We start from the raw sequence: 18974 nt of genomic DNA on the forward strand, positions 1-18974 counted from the left end.
TCCTATTTAAATAAATTCAATTAAAAGCAAACAAAGTAGTGCTGACTTGTTTTTGCGGTGTAATTAAGCTTGTTCATTTTATATGGTTATATTTCAGGGGACTTGAAGTGATTAGAACTTAAGAAAAAGCTTACAGGGTAAAAGGCTTGGTACCTACTTTGGAGGAGTAGTAGCTGCTTTTAGCAGGAGTTGGTCTCATGTGAAGCGCTGGTCCTTGTACTAGTGTAACAGCTTGGTAGGATTTGTGTTTTGTGGGTGGCTTCTTGGCAGTGGTTTAGAGTCTAGGCTATGTTTTGTTGTAGTTCAGTTGCTAGGAGCATGTGTGTGTTGAGTGATATGCAGAGCTGTACTGGAATAATAGCATGATGCTGCTATTGCATGGTATTGTCTTGTTTTCAGGCCGGTACGCTTTCCAGCCTTGTCACGTTCCACCTTTCCCCAAATCTGGGACCATTTTGCTGTCTGTTGTAGTGCTTGGGGGGCAAGGTGTAAGCCATGCTGTTCTTACTACCTTCCACTACCCCCTTGGCTAATAGTAATCCTTCTTCTCTCAGCAAAGTTCTAGAGCAGAGCTGCAGTGTGCTGGGGGGATTGCCAGACCCCAGAGGAGAGAGTGAGGTGCTTGCCCTCCTTTGAGAGGTGCAGATATAAGAGGGATTTTTATGGCTATTCTTTACTACAGCCTTCATCGTAGAATGAAGTCACCAAAGGATGGAATCTAGTCGTTCAGTAAGATCAGGTTAGCATGGTGTGCACGTCAAAAATGTCAGCCAGCCAAGTTCTTCAAGTGGTGTACAGTAAACCAAATCTGATCTGATGCATCTGTTTAGCTTGTTGAATTAATGAGAGGAATGACCTGTGAGCACTTTACACATGGTACTAAAAGGGACAAATTCACAAGTGGTGGCAGAAATTAGAAGCAAACTTTCCCTACCCAGTTACACACAGAGTAAGTATATTCCTAATTCTTCTTTCCACATGTGAAGATTCCTGTTGGAAGTGTGACATACTACTTTCCTCGTTTTGCTGGTTACAAATGAATTCCATCTGGAACGTGTACCAGGATTGTATATTGCATAACATGGCCGTATTTCTTGAAGTTTGCTTTGGGAAAAGAATTATCTTCCTTTGGATTGTTTCCTCTTGATTTTATTGTCCTGCTAGCAAGCTGTTGCTGACAGTTGACTTTGCAGCAAACATGTAGCAGAAATGATGCTAGAGCAAAGGGTATTACGTGTTGCAATACAGAACAAAATTAAAGTTTGCCCTAGTATAGAAGTTAGACTTCTGACTTTTTCAAAGACAAATGTCTTTTGAGTTGTCTTGACCTCCTTGCTTCCTGAGAACAACAATATTTTGGTTTTGAGTTTAGAGCCTATGAACACATTTTTATCAGCTGCAGTCAATTCAGTGTTTTCACACAGATGTTCAGTTTTGCTGATAAATTTTCCCACTGATTTTAGTTAGCAGAAGTCTATGTAGCATCAGCAGGGCCCATCTGAGGAGTGTCTAAACTCCATGGTTTCAAATGACTGGGTGCAAACAGGGTTTTCTTTGTATGGCTCTTGTGTTGTGTTTCTGCAGACTGTGAAAGCATTTTATTTACTCATATCTAATATGTAAATACAAGTAAACCACAATCACAATTTTGTTTTAAATGATTTTATTTTGAAAAATACAATGTGCAGTGTAATGTCGACTAACTGTAATACTGACACTGTCAATCAGAACTTGTACTTCACACAATGATCAGCTAGTCATGCAATAAAATATGTACCTGTTACGAAGCACTCCCACTTCAACTGTTTTATCATTATCTCTTTACAGCATGACACAAATCCTTGTACATTGAAACACCTGCTACGTTCGCAGTCTTTCTACACACTTGGCAGCACACACTAGTCACATAGCTCAAGGACACAGGTGAGACTACAGCCTTATTGAAATTCAGTGGTGTTTGCCACTGATTTCAGCGGGCTGAGGTTTTCACCCTGAATGTCCATCTATGAATGTATTGTGCGTGGCCATTGTAGTCCTTGAACTATATCACTTGCTTGTAACTGGAATATTTAGTGGAAGGAAAAAAAAAACCCCAAAAAAAGATTGTTATGTCAATAACACCCAAATGGTTTTACATCCCAGGTTTTGCATTAGTTTTGGTTAGCTGTAGAAATCTTAAACACCAACACTGCTACTAGAGATTTTGAAGTTGTTTTCCCTCCAGGTTGGGAGAGTTTGAAGAAAAAGGTTAAGTAATGTTAATAGTACAGCGAAACACAGAGTGGCAAAGCTAGTTCTGAACATCTGTGTGTTTCAGACTATATATTGCAAGCACAGCTTTTCTCCCCTCTCCCCGCCTCTTATTTTGAGCTTTAAATATCCTTCCCACATTCAGGGCAAAGGATGTCATCCCTTTCCGTGAGGAAGCCGCGACCCACTAATGAGAGAGAGCACTTCTTGCAGTTAAAGCAATCATTATGCCACTGCCGTTCTTCAAAGGAGATGTACTTGGTTCCTCCAAGTCCTGTTTGAAAACCAAAAGCATTCTGGTTACAAGAAAAGAATAGCACATCAGCTATCAAGTGATGCTATTTCACATTCCCTTCATGGATTGCTATGGAGATTTGACATACAGCGGTGTGAAAAAAATGACATTGTGACAAATCTATTTGTTGCTGTGCTAATTTTGCCACCCTTATTCTGTAGTAGGTAATATTTTCATCGTCAGATAGTTCTGTTGCTTTCAGTTAAGTTAGTGAACTAGACTTATCACTGGTGATAATGGCAGAAATGAACTTTCAAGGGATGGCACTAGGATGTACAGCAGAAGAAAAGGAAAACAACTGCCCCTGAACAGAAGTCTGATATTTTTTTTTTTACAGAATGTTGTATGGCATCTGAGTAAGTTAATTTGTTTTGTTAAAATGCATTTAGATCATTAAAAAAGAAGTCTGACAGGTTGTGTCATGACTTGATTCATAGCTTTGAAGGAAGAGTGCCTCAAGAGAAGAAGCAGGTTAGCAAACTGCAAAAAGCTTTCAAGAGTTTGAGGCTATGGAGGTTATCATAAGGGGTATTGAAGTTTTGCAGGAAAAAAAGAGAAAAGGGACAAATGTCTCTTAATAGTAATTACTGCTTGCTTAACCTCAGAAATGACAAGCAGTTTGAATATGATGCATTGGAATGACTAGCTGGAATTCAGTGAAAAGATTTAGTTGGGCATATCTCTTATCTGATGAGAGGGGGTTTGTTTTTTTTTGCCTTTAGTAGCAACAGTTTGAGAAAAAAACCCAGCATATGATAGAAAGGACTGCAATATTCAAAAGAGAAATGCCTCTTTCACATGAACAGAAAACAGTACCTCTGGTGTTATGCACTGACTTCTAGGAGCTATGCAATCGAGCATGTGTTGGTGAGGGACAGGCATAAGGGCAGAGCAATAACAAGAGACAAATTCAAATTTGCAGTCTTGGACTGTATGGATCATGCTGTTAAATGCTGATTACTTCATAGAGGAAGTTATATTTTTATGCTAAGTGTTTCATAGTAAAGCTCTAAGCAGTTGCTCCTTTAAGTACTTTTAAACTGGAATGCAGTATCTAAAAGCCTTGTGATTTCTCAGCTGTTGTCCTGAAAAGTGAGGGAAGAAATGCGCTGTGCTACAGCATGAGGTATAAGCCAGTTAAACACTTTCTGCTGGTGAAGGGACTGCTGTTGCTGATGTCAGTGATCCCTCTAATGAATGCAAGTGGAATGATGTAGAGAACATGCATATCCCACTACATGTGTAGCTCTGTTGCTGTGTGTCCACCGTGTTCTGTGAAAATCAGATGAAAAGGAAGAAACTTCAGTTTGAGGACCTCTTCCATTTCTTTTTGTTAGGCACTTGAAAGGCATCATAAGTATTTCACACATCTTGAACTGTATAGTGTCTTGAGTCTCTTAAGTTATTCAGAATGAATTATTGAACCATTTTTAATATTAAAAGTAATTAATTGAAAAAAACCCACCCAAATTTAAAGGCACTGGCCATGAGAGACTTACCACTGATTGGGTTTGTGCATCCAGCACACTTTTTGGCGTAGAGGTTGCAGAAGCAGCTCAGGCAATATGCGAACTCATCCCTGGAGGTAAAGCGCTGTCCAGACAACTGCTTCTTGCATCCAGTACAAACGAAGCACTCCTTGTGCCATGGCTGCTCCCGGTAAGTAACGCCTCCTGTAGTGATAGCCTGTTTCATGGAAAGTAAGACAGAAAGTGTTTTCTTGAAGGTGGCAGGTTTGTATCTTGATTTGGTAGAGAGGAAGGGTGATGAGGTTTTTGTGGGTGAGAGGAGGGAAAGTAGGCTTAACAGCAGCAAAATCATCATTTTGGCTGGAGTTGACCTTGAGAAAATCATGCAAGTGATTTATTATAATTTCCTAATTTACACAAAGAAGCCCCGTACTAAAAGTACTTTATTCTCCATATGTTGTATAATCTCACTCTTAATTGTCCTCTTTGTTTTTAAAGCTAGTCTTTGTCACTTTTCATATGCATGTGCTAGGATTCATCTCATCTCTGTTCCTTCACCTGTCCCATTCTTTGTGGTGAAGGAACCACCTTCTGTGTTTGAACTTCCCTGTTACTTTCCTAGGCAAAGACTGTTTTATTTCAAATTTTAGCTGAAGCTTTCTGCTTCTCTGACTTTGTCTGGGGTTTTTCTCTTATAACAAGTTGTTGCCTACAAAAACAGCTCCCCTGATGTTAGACAAACTGAACTTATTTTGATCCTTTGAGTATTCCTATGAAGGCTGTAAAATTGGATGGTTTAATTTTTCCTCCTGTCTTCCCTAAAGGGAGATTCCCTGGGAATCAGGTTTGTATATGATCATGCTACCTAATATGTGTGTTTGTCTGTCTTTGCCTCTTTCCCAAGTATTTCTGAGCCTGTTCTTAAATGTTGATGAAATTGGACACTAGACAGAGTTTTTAAGGTACAAAACTCCTAGAAGCTTCAGAAAATTGATGGATGGATGGATAGGAGATGGTAAAGGTAATTAGATAGACTTCAGGCCAAAGGCTGAAAGAAAAATTTAGCCTTTACCTGTTTTGTTTTGCCTGTGCAGCAGCAAAGATGCAGTCATTTCTGGCCAGCTAGTATGTCTGACCAGACTGCAGCTTTGCTTGACGTGAAGGGCAAAAGAGCAGGCAGCACACATGGAAGAAAATCTGGGCACAGGTGGTGGCTGGAAGTATGCAGAGGGTAAAGGGAGACAAGGAAGAGTGGCAGTGAGAAAGGGAATTTACTGGGGATATAGCCATAGTTTTGATTGTCTTTGCCTATGCATACATCCATAGGAAACTGGGATTCATTAGCTCCGTAAGTGGTGAGACGATTCTTTTTAGGAAAGAATTCTAAAATTCTTACCAATGTCTGAGTATAGAATTTAAGAAATTCACAAATAAAAGGTCCTTAGCCTAGAAAATTGAACTCCTGAGCATACTGAGTTTACTACTGCTTATTTCAGGAACAGCATTTGCTCTGTATAAAGCTTATCTCTCTGTCTTGAACTTCATTAGAATATTAAAAAATGATGAGTGTTAGCTCATCTTCTTTCCAGTTGAAATGTTTAGGTATATGATATACAATGGGTTATATTGGAATGAGGTTATTCCACTGCAGAGTTTTTGTTTTGTTTTAAAACATGTTCTCTGTGTGCTTTCAATACAAAGGGATCTTTAACCCTGAGTAAGAGACTTCTCACTGTAGTAAATGCTGTGCCTGGTGCAGGATGGGAACTGAAATTATATCATCTCTTAAAATCAGTTGATTGTGAATCTTTTAACAGACATAGAAAAATGAGATGTTCTACCTACTTGGACATAAAATGGGATGGGCTTCAGTCCCTTAGGTTTTAGGTAAGTAAAATAAGAGCACTACCTTCTTGCACTGGACGCACTGCATGGCAAACTGCTTTTCATAGCAGGGTACGCAAAAGTTTTGATTGTCCTTGGGGATGAAACTCTTTGTCCCAATAGGCTGTTGGCAGCGGTAGCAGATAAAGCAGGTCTCGTGCCAGCTGTTGCCCTTGTATTCCATCTTCCGAGTACCTGTAATGAGACGAGAGCATCAACTGAACAACTTCTGGCTGAGACGGATGCAATTTGTAGCTCCCGTTTGCCTGACAGCTGGCTGTCAGTCAATAAGCTCTGAGCTAGAGGCTATTTCATGTTCCTACCAGCTTTGCATGGTATTGGGTACCATTTTAAGTTTTTGGAGAGTGAGTGGTGATTCTCCTCCTATAAAGAAGAGAAACATTTATTGCTAATAATGAAGGCTTAGGACACCTTTTTGTGGTATTAGTAGAGTTAATAATGAATTCTAATGCACAGGAAGGTTCTGGGGAATTGGCGAGACACCAATAAAAGCTGCTGTTAGTGCTGAGTGAAGGTAAGGCCATTCCTCCCTTAAGTTTGACTTCATTCATTCCAAGTCACTTTTGTTTCTTTTTCAGAAAGCTGCAAGGTTAATTCCTGGCAAGCTGCTTGCCTCCCTTTCCCAATAAAGTACAGTCACTCTCTGAGACAAAGGATTATTTCGTATCTGCTCTGGGGCCTTGTTCCTGTCCTCATTGAAGTCCACTATAAATTTGCAATGGTTTCCAGTTCTGCAACACCTATCCTAAATGTTTTTCTGTCTCTTGAAACTTTCAGTAGGAAAGGAAGTTTTCTCTTCATCTTCACTTATATTTAAACCATAGTTGCAACGTGAAAGGAAGAAAACAATCCTTTACTGAAAAGCAGAAAAGTGGGATGGTAGTTAGGAGCTGAATGTACTTGTCTGGAATCAAGTTTTAGGGTACAGATACTGTACTTTGCAAATTCAGTCCACTGTATGGCAGGTGGACTCTGAGCCCTCCCAGGAAATTGGAGATGCCCTATTATATGGACAAATTTCTTTGCACACTATATAATTTCCATGCACCAGTTTGAGTCAGTGTATTTGATACTGTCCAGAGGGAAAACAAACAAATGAGCCTCCTACAGTTCTGCATTACTCTGGAAGCGTGTAGCAACAAACGTGATGTCAAGTGCTCGGAAGACTGAGAAGCTGATCGTCTTGGCTAATGATGAACAACCACACTAACTCCTTTGATGCCAACTTTCTCCACCCCCATTACTGCAGGGTGAAGTTTTATCATTTTTCCCTTCTCAAGTGTTAATTCCTCTTTGTTTACTACTTGCATATTTTTCTTTTTCTTTTTTTGTCTCATTAAATTCTGCCCAGAGGCATACTTCAGGATTTTTTATTTTTTTTTAAAGAATTGACTTGCGGGAGTGTAGTGAGCGAGCTGTTAATTACCTTTCTGCCTGATGCTTATATGCTTGAATATTTCTGATCCATTTTATTAATGGACACCTTTTAAGAATTATTCCCTCTCTGTGCTGGTAACTTTCTACATCATACCAAGGAGCAAATAAATCAGTCCTTGAAGGAATGATCTTCTGGAAAAAGGAGATGTGGATTTTTTTTTTTTTTTAATAGTTTAGAACTTTATTTTCACATTTTTAGCTGTTCTCTCTATGGAATTGTGTTGTCACAAACTCAAGGCAGGGGGAGCCCTGTTAGCTGCTGGACTGAAGTCAGTGGGAGTTTAGTTTGCAGAAGGACTGAAAGATCAAGCTTGTAATTAGTTTGGTATTTAATGGGCATGTCATGATAATGCTTTATTAAATCTACATTGTACATTTAGTGGAGCAAAGCAAAGGGCAAGTGTAGCATTAACAGTCTCCATAAAGGGTATCCAACCACTTGCTGGTTCTTTCAAAATGAATTATGCTTCAGTTGGTGATCACAGTGCTCTGGCGTAGCTCCTGCACTAACATGGTGTGCTGTGTAAGTAGAAGATACATGCTGGGTGTACTGCTCTCCAAACGTGGTGACTCAAGACACAGCTATCTTGAGTAAGCAGCTAAAGACCAGCGGGTGGGTGTAAAGCTTCATAAAGATTGATTTCTTCTGTTTCGGATTATAAGAGAAGGGATACTCTGCATTGCTGAATCCAGCCTCCATTACTACCTATCAATCTATAGCTGGCATAATAGGCAAAAAGGGATCCATTTGGTAAAGTAAGTTCACTGATCATGGGGGTAAATTTGATGAACAATCTTAAAAATATATACATATGTGTAGTTCCAGCTTTAAAACTAGCACTGACTATTCCCAAACATGTCAGTTATTAGTGCTGTATTGGCAAAAACAGGTGTGCATGGAATAATAGAAGGAGATCATGAATGGATAGGGCCATCTGCTTTTAAATAACATTGTTGTTTCTATTTATACATCCTATTTCATCATCAAGCCTCATTTTTACACCTTAGGTGCACAACATTATGATTTTCAGCTTTTGTCTAAGATGACCAATGTCAGAACCAGCCAAGGAAAAATTTTACTGGAAAAGTAACTAGTAATCATTATGGAGCATGTACATGGATTCTTCAAATTGCCTTTTAATATTTTATTTCTGGACTGATATTCCTTCCACTTTAAGCCCTCAAATCATCACAGAATGCTATAGTATTGACATGAGCAGATGAGGTTTTAGCAATCTATTACTATAACCTCATGTTTCATGTTGAAAAAGAAAATAGCTCTTTCCTGTTTCTTCATATCTTTGTGCTCAAGAAAGACCTTAGTGGCAGTTTGACCAATTTTTCATTTTTATGGGAGAAGCTAAATTTAGAGTAATTACATAAAAAGCTAATTTATAAATTAAGTAAGCTATTAAATTTGCAAGCTGCTTCTGATCTTCAAGCAGTGGAAGCCAATCAAGACAGAGTACAAAGTTGGGATTGGACAGAAAGATCAGTTTTAGTTGTCTAGCTATCAAAAGCCTTTAAATGAATACTGCTGTAGAAATTTACAAATGCCATTAATAAAAATGCTAAATGAGATAAATACTAATTTTCAAGAGTAATCTACTTCATGTGAATCACAGTTCTGTCATGATCCATTACGAAAATAAGGAGTTCTGGTCATGGAAATGACTTGGAATGCACCATCAACTGTATTTTACAAAGTTCACCATGACTTAGCAGAGATAGTCAAGGAGAAACATTTGTCACAAATGTTGCTGAGTTTGGGATTGATATTTAGCCTAATATTTTCTTAGTCCAAACAGTGAGCATCCTAACCTGGCATAATAGTCTTCTTGCACTCATTACATTTGGAAGAGTATTCGTTGGAGTAGCAATCAGTACAAAGTAGATGTTCCTCTTTTGCAGCAAAAGGTTTGTCCACCAATGAATTCTTGCACTGGAAGCAGTGGAAGCAGGTTTCGTGCCAGTGGCGGTCCTTGTAAGACAGATCCTGTAGAAATCCAAAACCACAGAGTAAGCGGAATGAATAGTTTGCTCAACTGGAAGCTCAGAGAACGCAAACATGTCCAAATCTGAACCACAGCCAGGAGCTAAGGCTAATCGCACAGCTCAAGAAAACAAAATGTTCTGATGAAGGTGAACTGATTTTGCTATGATAACCAAGAACAGCTCACGACAACTATTGACCTTTTTTCAATTTGAGGTAACCTTCATTTTTTGTATGTGCAGAGGAACAACTGGTTTCATTTAGGTATTTCCTTTGGGAATAAAGCCCCATTTTTGAGTCAGATTAAAACTTGTTAACCTTATAGGTGTAATAGACTTCCCCTATTTGTCTTAGCTATTGCTGATTTCTAGGTCATTTCATAGCCATTCATTGCTGGACAGAAATCCTTTTCCCAATTGCTTTCTGCTATTTATTCAGTTCAACAGATTTACACCAAGGGTGGAGTTGGTCAGATCTCTGTTCCTTTTTTTTTTTTTCACTGCAACTAATTTTTACTGACTCTTGTATTTTGATTTACCTATGTTTCAAATGTGGATCAGACTGAAAGATGAGAGATGACATCTTACCTGCAGCCAGTGATCCAGGACACTCTGGCCAAGGGATCAGCGTGGGCACCTAAGTATTTAAAATACTCTCCACAGTGGTACTTTTATTATTTAAAAAAAACCCAACAGTCCTCCTAAAAATTGTGCCCTAAAGGGATGGATTGTGCCTTTTAAAATTTAAATTAAGGTGGCCTAGTCATGTCACACTTGAACAGTGGCTTTGGACTTCAAACAAAATGGAGCTTAGATCATTACAAGAAAGGGTGTCTATCCCAAAATGTGTAGGCTTTGGTTTGAGGTGGGAGTGTGAGGGGCTAGTATTGTCATGAGTGGGGAGTATAAAAATTCCACAGAAATAACTTCTCAGGTTGTACCTCAGGATCCACTATGTGTTAATTACAAGCACTGAATTAATCTGGTTAACTGAAGGAAAAGAATGAGTTGTAGCTCAGATTTTTTAGTTGTGTAAATAGAAGCATCACAAAGTGTTCAAACAGAATCTGGCCTAAGCTGCTCTGCGTCAGTCAGTACAGTCACAGGTAACTCCAAATGTGCAATCTTAGCCCAGAGCTAACAAAAGCTACCGTGGATTTAGGTTAATCTAAAATAACCACACGTCATGGCTGCAGGAGCCTTGTTCTCATAAATAGCTAACAGGAACACTGAAATAGTTTCACCTAGCTCAGCTGATATGGGGTAACTTGTAAACTATAGTAACTTCAGTCAGAGTTTGACCATGCAATGAAGAATTTTTGCTTGGATATCTGTGCTACTTACCTAAATTTCTTAGATCATTGTGAGTAACAATTGGTACCCAATGTATCTTTCATTTCTGAGATTGCACTCTGTGATAGAATATCTAAGACCTCTACTTCACAGCTCTCAGACAGCTGTTTATTCAGCTCATCTATTCATTTCAGCTAACTCCTTTTGAAACAACACAAATTTCTGACTAAAATTTTAATCTTTTCTAATAACAAAATGAAAAAAAGTCTTCTGTGGAAATTACATTTTTTTTCTCTTTAAATGAAGTTGAATAACCTAAATCTGATCTCAGAGGGGAATAATATTTTCAACAGAAAAAATACAACGTACAGCCAACAGTTTTCCAAAATGTGAAATTTGCCTACTAGAAAGTAGAATGAGAACCAATCTGGTTTTCTTTCTGTTGTAACAGGTTGTACAATTTTTTTCCCCACTTGCTGCCTTTCTCGTCTTTTTACCCTATTCTGCAAGCTATTTTTTATCTCCAAAATTAATGTGCTGGTATCTGCTTTTGTTCTGCCTTATTTTATCAATAAAATTATACCCTGGAGAAGGTGTGTGCCTTTTAGAAGAGGAGTACTGAAGACAAGGATTAGGTGTCAATGATGAAAGGTTTGATCTTTGAGTCAGTTATGATGGCAGCTTCTATAGACGGTAGCTGGGTAGGTGAAAATAGCAGATATTTCATCATGGCAAAGCGATGAAGCGCAACTACAACCCAAAGTACCCAAGATACAGACTGACTTGCACAATCTTTAGCTACCCTGGATGATTATAACAGATACTGTCATCGAACACAGAGGGAGTCTGAGATGTCTGGCTTTGGCACGCCTGCAGCAGAATATTAGACCGATAAAATGGATATTGCTTTCTCTCTCTGAATCTGCCACATCTGAAGCAAGGAACTCCAAGGTACTGATGAAACTGTTTCTGCATCATGGCTGTTCTTAGGTCAGTGTAATAAAGTCTCTGAAAATGAGGTTTGGTCTACTCCAGTGTGTTGCATATCCAGCTGGAGCCTTTGGCTTGTACGTAACCTGTGGATATATTGATCTGGAATGGATTCTACACTGGAGAAGTTGCACATGCAAAACTAACTTCAAGCTTGTCCGACTGTCAGGCTGGTCCACAGTTAAGCTGAAAAAGCACTAGGTTTACTCTAGGCATGCAACCTCCAGGTTATGCTAGCTGATTTTAACCTAAATAAATCTGTTCCAGCAGATGTACAAGAGATGTACAACTAATTCCTGTTGATTGCATGGATTTCCAGGAAGAACTAATAAAGAAAATAATATTGTGGACTCAGAACTGGAGTGTATCCTTAAAATATTGATGAGCGTGACTTCTCAGCTGCTTTATGGAGCTCGAGGGAAATGAGTTCCCGGTGCTACATATTTTAACTGGAGCTTTTAATGCAGCCTATGTTGCCTAAAAGAAATATAGAGTGTGACTTTTTGCCATTGATCTGTGCATCTGCCCATGAAAACTGTGAGCCACGTGCTCTTGTTAGATAAAATAGACATAAGCACAGATAAGAGACTTGTTAGATAAAGCACAGATAAGACTGAAGAATTACAATAGATTGATATTTGAGAGGTGGAATGTTTTTTACATATATAGAGATGCGTGCACACATGCTCATAGATATGTTCTGTCCTGTACGAGTGTTTTGCAGCTGAAGTGCAGAGACCACCAGACCAGTTCCAGATGTGCTACGAGTGAAAAGGGAAGGGGGGGAGGGCAATGCCTGTCTCTGCAGAGCTGCAATAAATCCTGCAGCAGAATTTGCAGGGAGAAATATTAACACTTCATTCAGTTACACTTATTCTGAACACGGAAAATAATCCTACCCTTATCTGGTTTCACTGGAAGATAAAAAAACAACCGAATTAGCAATCTCTGAAACTACTCAAATTTGAATGGGTGCTGTTCTCAGCCTGATCTGAGAATCACTCTCAGCTGAAAATTTCAGCGTTCCTTGGGTCAACCAAATGAATGATGGATCTTTCTCAAAGAGACTGCAGAGAGTCGGCCAAGCGGAGGTCCTTCGTACACGCTCAGACGACTGTAAGAATATGTTGCAAGCAAAAGCTAATGCAGATCCTATTTCTATCCAAAACTTTTGAGAGTCATCCCCTGCAAAATAGGTTTGAAACTTTTGGTTTTGAAAAGCCATTATGTGCTTTTCAAGCAATTTTATTTTCACTGATTTTCATGATGTCACCCCCAAAGAAAACTTTGTCTAGATAACTGTTTTCAACGTTGGCAAGATCACGTTTTATAGCTCCTCCATAGTTCTGTGTAGTTTTGATCCAGCATGGTTTATTTGGCCTCTAGGATGGGACTGCAGGTGACTTTTTTTTTAAACTAGAAAAGTTTGTTCATTTTTTTTTAAACTAGAAGAGCCCCAAGACTAGAGTTACCAGGTAACTGGGTTAAGCATAAACTCCTCATATCCTGCAACTATATTGTCTTATACTCTGGCTTTATAGGTCTAAGCCATTATGCATTACCTTTTCTCCTGAACTGGCTTTCAACAGGAAGAAGGAGATTAGAAAGCTTATTACCAGAAGAGTAACCGTATATGTTTGTTCATGAATGAAGACTGCAAACTTTTTTGTTTTGCCCCATTGGTCTTTTCAAAAGGTTGAGCAGAGGAAATGGGGTACGCCAACAAAATGCTGTACAGATTTTAGCCACATGCACCCTGTAGCAAAACACTTAAGCATGTTAGACTGGCACATACTTGTCAAAAGCATCTTTAGAAAAGGTAAAAACAAGCGATATTGTGCTGAACCCAGCCCCTTAGGGATATGAGAAGAGATGAAGGGATCTGCCTCTTTTACCATTCCACTTCACAACAACTAGTCTGATATTCAGTAATGCACTGAAAAAGTGTTGCAACTCAGGACAGGGTTTAAACATTAAAAATTAGAAAAACAATATTTTCTCCCTTTCCTGATCCACATTACTAGAGGCTTTATTTTCTGTTTATTTTGTGTGTAAGACTGACCCTTTTGATTCCTTTGTGGCCTGTGTAGCTTTATCTCACAATCCACTTTTAATTTCATTCTCCCATTTTGCAGAGAATTTTCACCCCCTCCTGCCTGCCAAGGCCAACTTGTGGACTGCATTAAACACTGGATTACTGTACGTATTTCCTGCATTTGTGATGGTTTCTGTGCCATAGGGCCTGCAAGGAAACTATTAAAAAAAGCCAACATCAACCAAAAGTCACACTTCAGCAGTTAAGCAAATGAGAACATAATGGATGGATTTCCAGAAAGAAGGGTGAAACTGTAGGTGTGGTGAGCTTTCACCAGGGATGTAGGTGACAAAATGCCAATTCTTTTTAGAAAGAGTAAATTTCTGCTAGAACCTGTTGATATATGGATAATGCGTAATAGCTGCAAGAGAAATGGCATTGTGTTTTTCTGCTGCCTGCCAGTGCCTCCTACCACTCAGTATACAAAGCTTTTACTCTGGCTGTGAAAGTTTCATAAACATCAGCGAGAATTGTTTACAGTTAGTGAAATGGCCTAAGTCCAAAGGTGTCATTCAGACACATGTTGTCATTCAGGGTTTTTTTGGTGGGAAAAAAAAACCATTTAAAATAAAAAACAAATTAGTTATTACTCAGTTACATTCACAGTTACCCATAAATTACCATAGAAAGACAGTGAAGCAAATTCTGCCGTGATTTGAATTCAAAGAAAGCTTCTCTTCGTTGTCTTGTGGGCTCTCTGTGCCGTAGCTAAAACACAAGGTGAATACCCGGCGTCGGTTTGACCCTCCGAGAGCCCAGCGCTGTCAAAGCTGGAGTGTTACCAGTGTCCGAGCAGGCTGAAGTTCAACGCGGGTGAGTTGATTCCACGTACCAACGCTGATACACTACGGTAGCGTCAGGGACGGCGAGCTGGCTGTCCTCTTGTCAACACCTCTCTTACTTTGGTGTAACCCTTTCAGCTATATAGAGGGGTTGCTTTTAATTGGGAGGGCTGGTAGGAGGGAAATTAAGAGCATCTCAACGGCAGCTGGGTTCTTAGGTTGGCTTTTCTCAGTGTAGAGAAACAGCAGTGGCCAAGAAGGGACTTGCAAGGGAGAATTTGAGGTGAGAGCTACATGGAACTTCTCAGGCTGTAATATTGGTGTGAGGATGGGTGCCAGATGGAGAAGCCTGCATGTGACCCTTTCTGCTAACGCCGTCACTCCAGCATTAGGTTTTAGTTCCAAATTTTACAGCTGTATAAAAGCTATGTCAGAACATACAAATAAATATGGAGTCCATTTTGTACATGCAGTAAACACACTGGTTTTATTCCCAAACACAGTACAGTTTATCTTCTTTGCTGAAGGGAAAATGCAAATGCAATGTGCAAAAAGATACATATATAAAAATACATACATATATGTCTGTATGTATATATGGGTATATTATGTGTTTATATACATACAAACATATATGTCTGTATGTATATATGGGTATATTATGTGTTTATATACCTATGTATATATACAATTTAATGAGGAGCAGAAGCATGATTTTTTTGTGTTTCGTGGCTGAATTATGCTCGGTATTACAGTGCACAAGCTTTGACTGAAACTTATCTTGTGGCTGAGGCACTTATAAGGGCGCTCTCAAATGTATTCTCTAGCATCTATTACTGTTGTTGAAAAACTACTCTAGTTTTCCTCTCAGTAGGAACATTAATAGGATCTCTTTTTCAACCAAACCACATGTTTTTTTTCAGAAAACTCGTAGGAATTTAAGTTTGCAACTTTTATCCATCTGTCTGAATTTGGTTAAAATTGGTCAACAGGTTCAAAAGCTGCAGCATAAAGCATGCACAGGCACAAAAAGCAGCCACAGAAACTAAAAAGGACACATTTGTTTCTGGTACGCTTTATATCTCTTTAAGAAATCTTTATTTACTATCTTACAGTTGTGTTTTCCACATATAGTTCTGGTTCTCTACATCTATAAAATATTCTTATATTGCAGACAATTAGGGGCTTTTTTTTCTATCTGCTATCAGGGTGTGTCTTGCTTAAAAGTACAGAAGAGCAGTATATCGGATAACACCCACGCTCCCTAAATCCATAAATCTGGGTTGAAAAGTTCAGCCTGATTAATTCCTGAATACTTTGTCCGAGATTTGTTGAAGCCGGTCCAAGTTTTTAAATTCTTGAATATCAACACATGGAAATATCTTCTCAGGGGATTAGAAAGAGACCTTAAAACAAAAGCACATTCTGGAATGGGGCAGAAATATTTTGCTTTTTCAGGTCAGGCCAGCTGTATCTCTTCTCTAATCTGAATATTTATGAGCTGTAGGAAAGCTGGCACTTTTACACCCTCTTACAGATTATTGCCAGTTCCCTGTCATGATGGTGAAACATTCTCACCTTTTTAAGGCTTCTGAAAGGGGTTTTCCTACTGATTTGCCAATAGGGTGGGATAGATCAGTTTGGAAGATGTGAGACATTTATTTTTCTCAATCTGAGTAAGCATGTATTTTTGTATCTCTGAACTGGTGGTAGACCGGTAGCATGAGTAATAGAGACTAACTGGTGCTTCTAGAAGTATGGATCAGCAATGTAGGAAATAAAACAGGAGACCTCCTCATACCAGTCAAGAATTCTGTGGCTGTGCAATGCAAATTGCTGTTCTAGTGCAAACTCGCTCCGTCTTTGAATGTCTTGGCCAACTTTGAACAGGTCAATTTTGTGCAAGGAGGATGTATATTGGATGAAGTCTGTCTGTAGCAGTCCAACAGACACTTCACTGGATGGCTCAGATATCATCTGTCTTCATTCAGCCAGAGTAAAACTAGCATGAACTCCAGTTCTTTGGGTTAATTTAAAAGAAATGCAGGCGGTCACACCTTATTTGTATCAGGTAGGTGTTTCCATGTGATGCAGCAGTGCACAGCTTAAGCAAGCAAGGGCTCTGCTCTTTCCTCTGCAACCTTTAGTTAGACTCCACTATCATCATTCTGTACTTAAAAGGCTAATTATTCTGTGTTCTAACTGACTTATTACTTGGGTCAACATTAGCCAGATTTTTGTGGTCAGTGAGTTGGCAGCTTCTCTTGAGCATGTCTTGTCTCTTGACGACAACTGGGTTGTGGTCACTGCAAGGCCAAGCAGTGGCTTACCTCCCTCTGACCCCAAAGTAGGCAAAATCAGCTTCTGCCACCTTTCCAGATCCCAGCTGGCTCCAAGGACAGTTGAACTCTCCTAATGGGTTAGCGATACTTTCTAACATGGGATCATCCTGTGCCTTAGGGGAAGAAAGGGGTGTTCTTCCAGTTCTGTTAACACACCTGGTAAAGAAGGGTTTGCCAAGTGGGCAAAGCAGATACAGGGGTCTAGAAAGCATGTTCTCCCACCAAAAGAACCCCTTAGGTAGCTGTTAAGCAGGATCCTTCCAGGTGGTAGCACCATGTCTCACACCTACGGATCCAGGCTACCGTCAAGATTTCTGTCACGACACAAATCTGGCATACCTTGCAGTCAGCGCCAATAGGTTTCTTGCATTCCTCGCAGGTGTTGGAATAAAGGTTTTCATAGCATTTCACGCAGTAGGGGCTGTCCTCCCTCAGGATGTACTTCTTACCAAAGAGGGACTCTTTGCAGTAGTGGCAGTCAAAGCGTTCAGTCATGTTGGTGTCTGGAGTCCAGCTATCCTGTCATGAAGACAGAAATAGGCACACGTCAGACTGAGCTGTACTTGACCCAATCCCCCAAGAAAGGTTTATCACGTTGTACCTCAATTTTAATTCAACTTCCAGTCAGATAAATGAACACAGCAGGAAGAAACTGGACTATAAATTTTGCAGTGCTGGGTAATGGCAACGGCCCATCTACTTTAGCCATCCACTGACCCGTCTTCGACCAGAGCTAGTGTTAGACGTGAGAGAGAGGAGTAAATCCTGAGTTTGAAGAATTCACATGGGATTTGCGAATGGGATTTGACCAATAGGTCCAAAGCAAGAAGCTGTCGCTGTAGGGGTGGAGGGAGCCGAGTACATTAAGAGGATGAACCAGCTGATCTTCAGAAGGAGCAATATCTCCTCCTTAAAGAAAGATGAAGGATTGCATTGACTTTAGTCATGGCAGGCTATCGGGCATCACTGTTATGTGCTTCTGCTCCTTCCTTCTCCACATTCTCAGTGAGCCAATGTCTGGCAATCATGGCCCTGCAGTGAGACACCAACCCTCCATCTCTGCTCATGCATGGGCCTGTGGGCACTGTTAACAGCAGGAGATGTGGGGTCAGTGATTGTATATGTGATTCTTCTCTCCTGCAGTTGAAGGAGTTATCCAACAGCTGTAGCATACTGGGATGCAAATGGCTGCCCTGGTTCAGGCAAACTTCAAACAATGGTTACAGAAGGCAAAAAGCAAGTAGAAGAAACTGCAAATGATATATCAGCTTGTCTGCATTAGGGGCAACTGCTGTTTGCTCCTCAGGTCTTGTTATGTCTCCAGCATTTTCTGGATGCACACACAAGCAACGATGAGACAAATGCCTTTGATTACTTTCATGAATGTTCATTATTACCTGCGACAATTTATTTTGGGTTTCATTAGAGTCATCTGCTTCTTTCTTAACCTGAGGCTTGTAGTGTGTGTTGCACCTGAAATCTATTTGGAGGTTACAGCTGGAGCAGAGCATAGCTGCCTGCTTAGGAAGGGGAATTTCCCAGGCAGAAAGCACATTCCACCTGGACTGCATGATCTTCACTGCCTGCCAGGCCTCATCTCCTCTTTAAGCCACATTTAATCTATAAAGCCTTAAATGTTTTGGGTACTAATGGCTTAAGTGGCTACCTCCGTCTTTCACACACAAGTGACATTTATAGCAGCTGCAGTCCTTTTGCCAACTGCAGCTCTCGGTTTTAAACAAAAAGTTGTTACTTGCTTAGTGTTCTTGGCAGAGGTTGCTCGATTCCAGAGTTTGTCCTCTCCTTCTGGCGGTGGGAGCTACCCTTTGGGTATTCTGAAATCCTGAGTTCTCCTCCAGGGTTTCAGGTTTTATTATTATCTTTTATACCCCATAGTTGGGGTTTGATTAAGGTTTTAGGGCAGTTTGAATGTGAATGGACAAAGTTTGTTTTGATAGCTAGAAAGCTTTTTTTGTTGCTGTTGTTTTTAATGCTTGGTCAACTGCTGAATTGTGTGGTGAATAGCACAGACTAAGAGGCGAGTACGTAAGTGATGGCTCAGCTACTAGGAAGTCTTTTGAACTCCAAGTAACTACTAAAGAAGAAAGAGAGACAAACTACCAA

At 39.8% G+C, this 18974-nt stretch overlaps 1 protein-coding gene across 5 annotated transcripts in view; it reads right to left on the reverse strand.

Moving 5' to 3' along the window:
* Positions 1–1646: 1646 nt before the first annotated feature.
* Positions 1647–18974, reverse strand: part of FHL2 (four and a half LIM domains 2) — a 50929-nt gene continuing 33601 nt past the window's right edge. For 3 of the 5 annotated variants that reach the window (XM_069770146.1, XM_069770144.1, XM_069770145.1), the window contains exons 2-6: positions 17190–17369; positions 9178–9352; positions 5924–6093; positions 4045–4231; positions 1647–2524 (exon numbers count right to left, since the gene is read on the reverse strand). In XM_069770146.1, the coding sequence (XP_069626247.1) occupies positions 2373–2524; positions 4045–4231; positions 5924–6093; positions 9178–9352; positions 17190–17345 (840 nt within the window). In that variant the 5' untranslated portion in view covers positions 17346–17369 and the 3' untranslated portion in view covers positions 1647–2372. The remainder of the gene's footprint in view (positions 2525–4044; positions 4232–5923; positions 6094–9177; positions 9353–17189; positions 17370–18974) is intronic. The other 2 variants (XM_069770147.1, XM_069770148.1) reach the window with 1 other exon arrangement.

This window comes from Haliaeetus albicilla, chromosome 25 (assembly GCF_947461875.1).
Source record: "Haliaeetus albicilla chromosome 25, bHalAlb1.1, whole genome shotgun sequence".
Lineage (NCBI taxonomy): Eukaryota > Metazoa > Chordata > Aves > Accipitriformes > Accipitridae > Haliaeetus > Haliaeetus albicilla.